Consider the following 12,333-nt stretch of genomic DNA (forward strand, 5'->3'; position numbering starts at 1 on the left):
GCTTACAATGTATTAGGTACTCTTCCAAGTCCTTTATGCATATTAACTCACTTAATCCTCACAGTTACCTTATGAGGTAGATACTGTTGTTATCCCTGTTCTACATATAAGGAAACTGAGGTACAGTGAGGTTATTAAGTAACTCACTCAAGATCACACAGCTAGTAAGGTGAGTTGCTCTGGATTCTAATTTAGCAGTCTAGTTCTGGAGTCTACATTATTTCCCCCCCCACCCCCGTATTTTAAACGATGTATTCTAGTTTGTATTTTCTCTCTAGACCATCACATTATTATTCCTTCTGAAACTATCACTATTTAGTTAACTTTGTCACATTTATGATGCCATTAAAAACAATGCATCCAATTCATGCAAAATAAATTCAGAAAGCCAGTTGGTGAAGCTTTTGTGGCTTTCTTTTCTTTTACAGTCTTTGGGTGATAGATGAGGCGTTGCACCAGGGCTATCCACACGAATAGCCTCATTCTGTTCATTACCACCCACGTGGTCACCCAGCAGCCAGCACATAATTTTCTGGCCACATAACTTCCACCTAAACCACACTGTTTCCATCTGTTGTACGTAGCATAAGTATCCTTTTGGTCTTGCTTTTATGCTGCCTGATCATCCAGTGCCTATGTGCACATGTCATCGCCAAGGTTCTCCACTGTTACTACCGGTTCCCCCTTGGTGTTTCCTCCAAATGCCCTTTCACATAGAGAAGGAATGACACCCTTTGGCAAACTGTACAGCCGTGAACCTTGAGCCTACATTCTTAACCATTACACTAGACTGTCTTTGATTTGAATGGTCATTAAGCAAATAGTGATCACTTATAACTACCATTTGCTACTGAATGTTAGACTTATTATAGGACAACATTACCCTGGGGATCTTGTTAAAATCTAGTTTTTATTGTGAGGTTTAAGGTTATGTTAGCACAGTAGTATTCTGGAATTTGAGTCTCTATAATGATAGAGCAGAGGGGTGAATATATGATGCTAAGTTTACTCTTGAATTTTTATTATCAATTAAAAGATAAAATTAGCCTGCCTGGCGTGGCTTAATGGTTGAGCATCGACCTATGATCTGGATGTTGTTGTTCGATTCCTGGTCAGGGCACAGGCCCTGGTTGCTGGCTTGACCCTCAGTAGGGGACGTGTAGGAGGCAGCTGATCAACGACTCAAATCATTGATGTTTTTATCATTCCCTCTCCCTTACTTTCTCTGAAATTAATAAAGACATACTTTTTTAAAAGAAGATAAAATTACAACATAAGCACTTTAATTTTTAAGTATTTCAAGCTTGTCCTGGCTAGTGTGGCTCAGTGGTTGGTGCATCACCTGCACATCAGAGGGTCTTGGCTCATTTTCCAGTTAAGGGCATACACCTGGGTTGCAGGTTCGATTCCCGGCCCCAGTCGGGGAATGTGCGAGAGGCAACCAGTCGATGTCCCTCTCACATTGATGTTTCTCTCTTTCCCCCTCCCTTGTTCCCTTCCACTCTCTAAAAGTCAATGGAAAAAGTGTCCTTGGGTGAGGATTAACAAAAAACAAAAAAAGATTTGAAATAGTTGAATGTCTAGGATATTTTACACTGCTATGTTTTTTGATATTTTTTAATACAAGTATTTTTCAATTATAGTTTACATTCACTACTTTTTGTATTTGTTTCAGGTGTACAGCATAGTGGTTAGACAATCATCTATTTTATAAAGTGTTCTCCCTGATATTTCCAGTACCCAACTATCACCATACATAGTTATTAGTGTAATTGACTATATTTCCTCTGCTGTACTTGACGCATCCCCATGACTGTTTTGTAACTACCAATCTGTGCTCAATCCCTTCACCTTTTTCACCCAGTCCCCCTCCCTCTGGCAACCATCAGTCTGTTCTCGTATCTGAGTCTGTTTCTGTTTTGCTTGTTTGTTTATATTGTTCTTTAGATTCCACATCTTACTGGAATCGTATAGTATTTATCTTTCTCTGACTGACTTATTTCACATCCATGCTGTCGCAAATTATAAGATTTTTTTTTTTTTTTATCCTTACTCGAGGATATTTTTTCCATTGCTTTTTCTGAGAGAGTGGAAGAGGGAGAGAGAGAGAAACATTGATGAGAGAGACATATCAATTGGTTGCCTCCTGTACGTGCCTTGACCAGGGCTGGGGATCCAGCCTGCAACAGAGGTCTGTGCCCTTGGCCAGAATTGAACCTGCAACCCTTTAGTCTGCAGGCAGACACTCTAACTGCTGAGGCAAACCAACTAGGCAGATTTTGTTCTTTTTTGTGGCCAAGTAATATTCCATTGTATATATGTACCATAGCTTTTTTTTAATCTCATCTTTTGATGGGCACTTAGGTTGCTTCCATAGCTTGGCTATTGTAAATAATACTTCAATGAACATAGGGGTGCATATATTCTTTTGAATTAGCGCTTTAGGTTTCTTTGGATATATACCCAGAAGTGGGATCACTAGGTCATAAGGCAGTTCCATTTTTGATTTTTTGAGAAACCTCCATACTGTTTTCCATAGTGGCTGCACCAATCTGCATTCCCACCAACAGTGTATGAAGGTTTCCTTTTCTTCACATCCTCACCAACACTTGTTGTTTGTTGCTTTCTTGGCGATAGCTATTCTGACAGGTGTGAAGTGATTTCTCACTGTGGTGTTAATTTGCATTTCTCTGATGATTAGTGACGTTAAGCATCTTTTTTTAAAAAATATATTTTTATTAATTTTAGAAAGAGGAAGGGAGAGGGAGAGAGAAACATCAGTGATGAGAGAGTCATTGATTGACTGCCTCCTGCACTCCTCCTGCTGGGGATCAAACCCGAAACCAGGGCATATGCCCTGATTGGGAATTGAACTGCGTTCTCTTGGATCATAGGTTGATGCTCAACCACTGAGCCATGCCAGCCGGGCTGAGCGTCTTTTCATATGTCTGTTGGCCATCTCTGTATCCTCTTTGGAGAAATGTCTATTCAGGTCCTTTGCTCATGTTTTAATTGAATTGTTCTTTTGGTGTTGAATTGTATGAATTGTTTATAAATTTCACATATTAACCCCTTATCAGGTGTATCATTGGCAAATATGTTCTCCCATTCAGTGGGTTGGTTTTGTCATTTTGTTGATGGTTTCTCTCTCTCTTGCTCTCTTTTTTTTCTCTCTCTCTCTCTTTCTTTCGTCTTTACCCCATTGTATGTTTTTGTCTCCTTTTTAAAATATTAATTGACCATATAGACGTGGGATTATTTCTGGGTTTTCTGTTCTGTTCCATTGATTTATGTGTCTGTTTTTACGCCATACCTTGCTGTTTTGATTACAATGGCTTTGTAATATAGTTTTATAGGTGGTAATGTTATTCTTCCAACTTTGTTTTTCCTTCTCAAGATTGCTGTGGCTATTTGGGGCCTTTTGTGGTTCTGTATAAATTTTTGGATTATTCTATTTCTCAGGAATACGTCATTGGTATTTTGATAGGAATTGTGTTGATTATAGATTGCTTTGGGTAGTAGGGACATTTTAACAATGTTAACTCTTTCTGTCCATGAGCACAGTATATATTTCCATTTATATGTATCTTCTTCAGGTTCTTTCTTCAGTGCCTTATAATTTTCTGAGTACAGGTCTTTTACCTCCTTTGGCAAATTTTTTCCTAGGTATTTTATTTTATTTTTAGATGCAATTGTAAATGGGATTGTTTTCTTAGTTTCCCTTTCTGATAGTTCATTATCGGTGTATAAAAACACAACTGATTTCTGGATATTTGTTTTGTATTCTGCTACTTTAATGAATTTATTTTTCAGTTCCAAGTAGTCTTTTGATGGAATCTTTAGGGGTCTCTATATATCATGTTATTTGCAAATAATGACAGTTTTACTTCTGCCTTTCCAATATGGATGCTTTTTATGCCTTAATGTCTGATTGCTGTGGCTAGGACTTTCAGTACTATGTTAAATAAGAGTGGTGAAAGTGGACATCCCTGTCTTGTTCTCGATCTTAAGGGAGATGCTCTTAGCTTTCCCCCATTGAGCCTGATGTTAGCTGTGGGTTTGTCATATATGGCCTTTATTATGTTGAGATACGTTTCCTTTCTTCCCACTTTTCTGAGAGTTTTTAACATAAATGGGTGCTGGATTTTGTCAAAGGCTTTTTCTGCATCTATTGATATGATCACGTGATTTTTATCCTTCATTTTGTTTATGTGGTGTATCACATTAATTGATTTGTGGATATTGTACCAACCTTGCACCCAGGAATAAATCATTCTTGATTATGGTATATGATCTTTTGTTTTGTTTTGTTTTTGTTAATCCTTACCTGAGGATATTTGTTCCATTGCTTTTCAGAGAGAGTGGAAAGGAGGGGGGGAGAGAGGAGAGAGAGACACATCAATTGGTTCCCTCCCACACATGCTCCAACCAGGTCTGGGCTTCAAACCTGCAACCTGATTATAGTATTTGATCTTTTTAATGAATTGCTGTATTTGGTTTGCTAATATTTTGTTCAGGATTTTTTCATCTATGTTCATCAGGGATATTGGCCTATAATTTTCTTTCTTTGTAGTGTCTTTATCTGGTTTTGGAATTAGGATAATGCTGGCCCCATAAAATGGGTTTGGAAGTCTTCCCTCCTTTTGAATTTTTTGGAATGTTTTGAGAAGGATAGGTGTTAGTTCTTTTTTGAATGTTTGGAAAAATTCACCTGTAAGCCATCTGGTCCAGGACTTGCTTGTTGTAAGTTTTTTTATTTCTGCTTAAATTTCATTAGTTGTAATTGGTTGTTCAGATTTTTGTTTCTTATTGATTCAGTTTTGTCAGATTGTATGTTTCTAGTAATTTTTCCATTTCTTCTAGATTGTTCAATTTGTTGTCATATAGTTGTTCATAATCTTTTCTTGTAATCCTTTGTATTTCTGTGGTGTCAGTTAACTTCTCTTTCATTTTAAAATTCTTTTATGTTAAATTATTGATGAGAGAGAGAAAGAGAGAAACACTGATTTGTTGTTCCACTTATTTATGCATTCATTGGTTGATTATTACATGTGCTCTGATTGGGGGTTGAACCCACAACATTGGTGTATCAGGATGACATTCTAACCAACTGAGCTACCTGGCCAGGGCTTCCTTCTCTTTCATGTCTAAATTTATTTATTTGGGTCTTCTCTTTTTCTTGATAAGCCTGGTTAACGGTATATCAATCTTGTTTATCTTTTTAAAGAAACAGCTCTTGGTTTCATCTTTTGTGTTGTTTTTTAGACTCTATTTCATTAATTTCTGATCTTAACTTTATTATTTCCTTTCTTCTACTCACGTTGGGCTTTGTTTGTTGTTCTTTTTTTAGTTCCTTTAAGTGTAAGCTTAGATCATTTATTTGAGATATTTCTTGTTTCTTAATGTAGGCCTGTAATGCTATGAATTTTCCTCTTGGGACTGCTTTCACTGTGCCTCATAGATTTTCAGTTGTTGTTACACTGCTATGTATTAAGTCATGTGCTTTAGTACACTCAAAGCTATTTAGAACCTGGCCGGGTGTGGCTCAGCGGTTGAGCGTCGACCTGGGATCCACGCGATCGGGGTTTGATTCCTGGTCAGGGCACATGCCTGGGTTGCGGGCTCAATCCCCGGTCGGGGGCCTGTAGGAGGCAGCCAGCCGATCAATGACTCTCTCACCATTGATGTTTCTGTCTCTCTCTCTTCCTCTCCTTTCCTCTCTCTGAAATCAATGAAATCAATAAAGATGTATTTAAAATAAATAAATAAATAAATAATTAAAAAGAAAAAAGCTATTTAGAGAATAATTTTAAATGAAAGGTTTTTAAAAATTTTCTGTGAGGTGGGTTGTAAACAAGTTGGCAGGTATAGGGAAACTGATTGATGTCATTGATTTTGGTCCCCTGAACAAAGTTGTAGATTATTAAACATAGTTTATGTGACCTTAAAACAGAAAGTATTTTAACAATTATCTCTTACCTCCACAACATTCTGTTTATTCTGCTTTGTGATCCTGGAGTCTGGGACTCTGCAGGCCACATTTATGCATTGCTAGCTGCTCCCTGTTTGGCTGGCAAGTGGGGGGCAGTAAAGGGCAGGAGGAGGGAGAGACTTGCTCTTCTTTGCTTCCAGTGTCCTATCTCCCTGGTCTTCCTGTGAGTACCATGCTAAAAACACTTTTCATCTTGGCAGTAGCAGGATCCAGTTTGAAGTTTTTCTAACACTTGGGGACCAGTTTTATCAAGCTTCCTTCAGAAACCACTAGGATCAGCCAGCCAGTGCCCCTCTTCAAAGGCCTGGGTTCCAGGTCGGTGCAGCCTCTCCTAGAAATCAGACACTAGCACCATTTGAGCAGTGTCTTCTCAGAGGTCTGAGTTTAAGTTCCCTGGACCCCTCTTCTAAGCTTTTGGTAGCCTAGACCTGGGCTTGACAGCTGCTTTCTACAGTTGCTATCTCTGTGATTCCTTAGAGTTCTCTTTTTCCCCCTCAGCTAAAAACTTTATACTCAGTTAACAAACCTTACATGCCATCTGCCTGTTCCAATAACTGGTGTGATTCTTGTCTTCTGGCTGAATCCTTTGACTGATATATAGAGGTGATAAGGGCTTGTAGCCAACATAGGTTTACTTAAGAACTTCTCAGTACCTTTTTTTTTAAAGGGTAATTCTAAGATGACATAGTACATTTTGATTTTCCTAAATAATTTTATAAAGTGTCCCATGATAATCTTATGGACAACATGAATCTTGTAGCTTTAGTGATAATAAAGTTGTTGAATTAGACAATCATAGAGTTGATAGAAACCTGTAGGAAGTCTACCAAAACACAGGACTCTTTCTGTTTTTAGAACAACATATTGATTGGCTGCCACTTGTATATCCCCTACTGGGAATCGAGTCCACACCTGGGCTGGGAATCAAACTGGCAACCTTTTAATGCACGGGACAACCTCCAGTCAGCTAAGCCACATTGGTCAGGGCAGGACTCTTTTTTAAAAATTAGTCTTATTTAATAATACTGTATCCTGGATAAAGGCATGAGAGTTTCCACAAATATGAGGTGGATAGATAATACTTTGAAAGAATTAAGATGAGGTGGATAGATAATACTTTGAAAGAATTAAGATTCAAAGAGATATTGATGTATTAGATCAATAAGATGAAACCACAAAGATAATTTGTAATCTTGACAAGAGCAGGGACCATGTCTATTTTCTTTTCTTTTTTATATTCAACCCTTTGTAAATGCCTGGCACAGAGTATGTGCTCAATAGTTGAATATGTTGATAAATCAAGGTAAAATTAATCAATTACAAATGAGGTTCTGCATTTTGATTAAATACATATGAACAAACCTTATCAGTCGTTTGTGGGAAAACTTTTGGGTTGTCTTTAAGCTTAACATGAACTGCATATATTCAATCACTAAAAGCTAGTGAGTGCAGCCTTAGTATTTATTAATGAAAATACTGTTGTAGTCTCAGAAAGCTGCTGTTGGTTCTTTTCCATTCTGAGTTTGATTCTAGTTTTCAGAACTATATTTTTATTTATTTATTTATTCATTTAATTAATTTTTTTCAGAACCATATTTTTAGAGGAACATATTAATTAACTAGAGAGCATCCTAAAAAGTAACTAGGTCATATGATGAACATTTATGGGAATTTGAGGTTTTAGAGAGGAAACATCAATTCTCACCCCTCACCTAAAGATATACTGGCCCACTGGGGATGATTGAAGCAACAAATTTATGATAATTTGTTTTCCTAAAGGATGTGTTAAGAAAACACCTTACAGTGAGGGAAGGGAGAAGGACTACGCATAAAATTTCTTTTTAAGCCCGTGAGCAGTCACTCCTGGACAGTTTCTGACCAGAGCCTTAGCAGAGTCTCAGTTCTGGGAAGGCATAAGCTGGCTTGGGTGTGCATAGTTCTTAATTAAGGATTTACTAGATTGCTGCTTTTTAGCCCTTACAAGTTACTGAGTGCACTTGGGCTTTTTTTTTTTTTTTTTTATGTATCTTTATTGATTTCAGAGAGAGGAAGGGAGAGAGAGAGAGAGAGAGGGAAACATCAATGATGAGAGAGTCATCATTGTTTGACTGCCTCCTGTATGCCTCCAATTGGGGATCAAGCCTGCAACCTTGGCGTGTGCCCTGACCAGGAATTGAACCATGGTCTCCTGGATCCTAGGTTGATGCTCAACCGCTGAGCCACGCTTGGCTGGGCTGCACTTGGGCTTTTAAATGGAGAAGTGGTGGGAGGAATACAGCTTATCAAATAGAAATGAGCAGGCACACTAACTCCCCTTCCTTGCTCTTTCTCCCAAGTGAAAAGGAAATGTTGCAAGGTCACAGTTCACACAATAGCCCTAAACCACAGATGCTATAGCAGCACATAAGAAATGTGGGAACTGTGTACAATATCTGAGGGCACAAAACTCAGACCAATGGCTGGAGGTTTTAGGGAGCCACAAAGAAAAACCTTTCTAGACAACAAGTAATAGAAAATTGTATATCTGGTGAGGGCTTGTAGGCATTCAGCAGTGTATCCTGAAGACATATTATTATACAGTAGGGATCAAATGGGCAAGTGGTAAAGATGCTGTCTGTTTCCTTTTTGCAGTATTGAGATGCTTAGTCTGGTGTTTCATCTGATTGAAGGACTATCCTGGCTGAGGGGGTACCTGCAGTCAAAACTAGTATTTTATGAAGAAATATTTCTGTTTCAGCCCAGAACAAGTGATATTCTCAAAGTTCTGCAATATAAAACAGCTAAAAAAGTTTTGCTCTGAAAAATTTGTACGCAGACATCTATCAACTATGGAACAAAATTTTACAAATGTTTCTATGGACTTTTAGTTTTGAGCAACATAACTTCCCTTTGAATTTTCTAGGTCAGATTATTATAAAATATTCCCTTAAATAAATAAGTAGACCAAGATTATTGAATAGACCAACATTTTGAAAGCTCTCTGGCAAAAACAATAGAATAATTGCTGTCAAGACATTGTTTCTTATAATAATTAGATAGCAGAACTGATTAACGAGCATAACCTTTTATTCTCTGTAGCTAGGAAACTTCTACCAGATCACTGCTCCTACTGTTTTGTGGACTCCAAGGGAGGTCCATGGCACAATTCAGATGTAAAGCAAGAATTATCTGTAGACCGAATAAATGAAATAACTTGTTTACATACATGCTTCTGTTGTTTTCAAAATATGTATAGATACTGCTTTGATTCGTGAAATTATACATGTATGTAAAGGCAATACTGAATTCAGTGTAGACTTTGCTATTTATTTGTATTTTTTCAATTAGCAGTCTTAAACTGTACAACTAAGAGATTAGAAAAAGGTTTTGATGCATAAAAGGGCTCAAGAAGCTAGGAAATACTGGCAATAATTGATCTGGATCAGAGGTTGGCAAACATTTTCTATATAGGACCAGATAATAAATATTTTAGTCTTAGTGAGCCATACAGTGTTTCAACTACTAAACTCTGCCATTGTAGTGTAAAAGCAGCCATAGACAATATATAAATGAATGGGTGTGACTATGTTGCAATAAAACTTTCTTTTCAGAAGTAGGCTTCAGACCAGCCGATGTTTGCTAAGCCCTGATCTAAATCTTCTAAAAGTACTTTCAAATTCCAAGAATTAACTTAATTTTTTTCCAAAAAATTATTTATTGATTTTAGAGAGAGAGTGAAAGATCAGTTTGTTGTTCCACTTATTTATTCATTCATTGGTTGCTTCTTTTATGTGCCCTGACCGGAGATCGAACCTGCAACCTTGGTGTAGTGGGGCGAAGCTCTAACCAACTGAGTTACCCCGCCAGGGCCCTTTAAGAATTAACTTTATATATATATATATATATATATATATATATATATATATATAAAATTATTGATTTCATAGAGAGGAAAGGAGAGGGATAGAGAGATAGAAACATCCATGATGAGAGAATAATGGATCGGCTGCTTCCTGCATGCCCCCCACCGGGGATCGAGCCTGCAACCTGGGCATGTGCCCTGACTGAGAATTGAACCCCCTTCGCCTGGATCCTGGGTCGACGCTCAACCGCTGAGCCATGCCTGGCCGGGCAAGAATTAACTTTAAAATGATGGAACTGAGAGTAGGGGTTAGACTATAATCCTCTTTTAAGCCTCACAGAACACTTGTCTGGTGGTCAAGGATCATTCTTGACAACTGTGACTCTTACATTGGATTAAACTGTAGGTTTTGTAAAAGTATTGGTGACTGTGAAGTTCAGAATCCTGTACTTCTAATGCTTTGACCTTGGTCTCACTCTTCCTGACTGATGTGAATACACAGAGTATGTTTTCATTAATTATGAATGTCTAGGTTCCTGCTGGATTGAGTGTGTTTTTCTGAGCACCTCTCCTATTATCTCATGACAGCCTTCTTTTGATCATATTTATTTCAATAAAGGATAATTCCTTTTCCCTGATGCTAGTATACTTCACATTGGGACTGTTGGGAAAAAATGTAAAATACTTGAAATGGACTTGGAAAAAGATTGTTGGGTATCTTCATTGGAAAACTAGCTTGTCTGGAATGCAGTGTACCCTTCTGGATTATCTGATTCTATGAAGTTTGTACCTTTTATGGTCTTTGAACTACTTTATATTGTCCCTGTACATTGTTCTGGAAATCTAGGATATGATATGCTTGTGAACAGAGGAAAAATAGTGGTTGCCTATGTGGGAGATTAGCTCTGCCTTTCTTTCTCCTCTCTGTGAAATTTGTTCTTTTAAAAAATGCAGCTATCTCTGTGAAGAGTCTATTACTTTTATACAGGTTGACGTGTTACATATTGGATCTGCCCTCTTTTGAACTGAGGGACTGGACTTAGTCTTAAAGGAAGACATGGGGAAGAAAATTACACTTTTTGTTTTTATTTCAGTTAGGGCAAGCCTTTTTAGACATGCAAACTGTTTCTCTTGATACTACTGTCTTAAGTTTCTTCTGTTAGTAGTCTAATGTAGTTCATAATTTTCATGTTTTAAAAATGAATAACATTTGACTGAGTCACTCCTTTTGGTTTTAAGGTCACTGCTATAAAGTCATAGAAAATTTAGTGAGTTGGAAAAATCATAAAAATCAGAAATTAAATTGCCAAGATATAATTTCTAGCAGATTTTTCTTTTCTTTTTGGTGATCTCTAAAACTGGTTTTGTCTTAGAAATTCCATGGTAGTAGCCAAATTACAGTTACCAAATTTGCCAGTCTAAAAATATTCATTGGTACATTAAATTTTATTTTTTATTTTAAAACTAACATATACTCATTTCCTAATATTTAGATAAGAGGAAATTTTAAGAAAATAAAAATAGCATGGCCAGCATGGCTCAGTGGTTGAGCATTGACCAATGAACCAGGAGGTCACGTTTCAATTCTGTGTCAGCGCACCTGCCTACGTTTCAGGCTCAATCTCCAGTAGGCTGTGTGCAGGAGGCAGCTGATCTATGACTCTCATCATTAATGTTTCTATCTCTCTTTCCCTCTAGCTTCTCTTTCTGAAATCAATAAAAACATATTTAAAAAAAAGAAAAGAAAAATAGTCCATAATCTTAGCAGAGACACATCGGTTTGTTGCCTCTTGCATGCGCCCTGGCTGCCTAGGGATTGAACCTGCAACCCAGGTACATGCTCTTGATTAAGAATCGAACCCATCACCCTTTGGTGCATTGGCTGATGCTCTAACCACTGAGCAACACCGGCTAGGGCTCCCTTAGTATAACTTTAAATTGAGTACTCTTGCACTCATTCATTCTCTCAATCAAAATATATATACATATATAAGTATAAATATGTAAGTTTATAACTATGCATACACATACATATATACATATGCACTCAAGGCACTATGTTGGCTGCTTCTTGGAAAGCTTATTGTCTTTCAGGGCACAAAAGTTAACTATAATATAAATTAGACCATGAAGAATGTTCATGTTCTCTTGAAGTTCAGACAAGGAACCCCTCTGGATTATCAGAACTTTCTCACACAAAGTTTCTTTGTTTGTAGATTCCTCTCTTTGGTGCTAAGACTATTGGCCAGAGAAGTCCTGATGGTCCAGTGCTGAGCAAAGCTGAATTTGTTGAGAAAGTTCGTCAGAGTAACCAGGCCTGTCATGATGGAGATTTCCACACAGCTATTGTTTTGTACAATGAAGCTCTGGCTGTTGACCCTCAGAATTGCATTTTATACAGCAATAGATCTGCAGCATATATGAAAATTCAGCAGTATGACAAGGCCCTGGATGATGCAATCAAAGCTCGACTTCTCAATCCCAAATGGCCTAAGGTAGA

General features: G+C 37.5%; 1 protein-coding gene across 3 annotated transcripts in view; it reads left to right on the top strand.

Moving 5' to 3' along the window:
- The window catches only part of TTC28 (tetratricopeptide repeat domain 28), a 463,353-nt gene that overhangs the window by 7,448 nt on the left and 443,572 nt on the right, over positions 1-12,333 (top strand). For 2 of the 3 annotated variants that reach the window (XM_087828508.1, XM_087828509.1), the window contains exon 2: positions 12,050-12,328. In XM_087828508.1, the coding sequence (XP_087684634.1) occupies positions 12,050-12,328 (279 nt within the window). Of the gene's footprint in view, positions 1-12,049; positions 12,329-12,333 lie in introns of those variants that run through there. The other variant, XM_016198630.2, reaches the window with a different exon arrangement.

This window comes from Miniopterus natalensis, chromosome 20, assembly GCF_054644295.1.
Source record: "Miniopterus natalensis isolate mMinNat1 chromosome 20, mMinNat1.hap1, whole genome shotgun sequence".
Taxonomy (NCBI): domain Eukaryota; kingdom Metazoa; phylum Chordata; class Mammalia; order Chiroptera; family Miniopteridae; genus Miniopterus; species Miniopterus natalensis.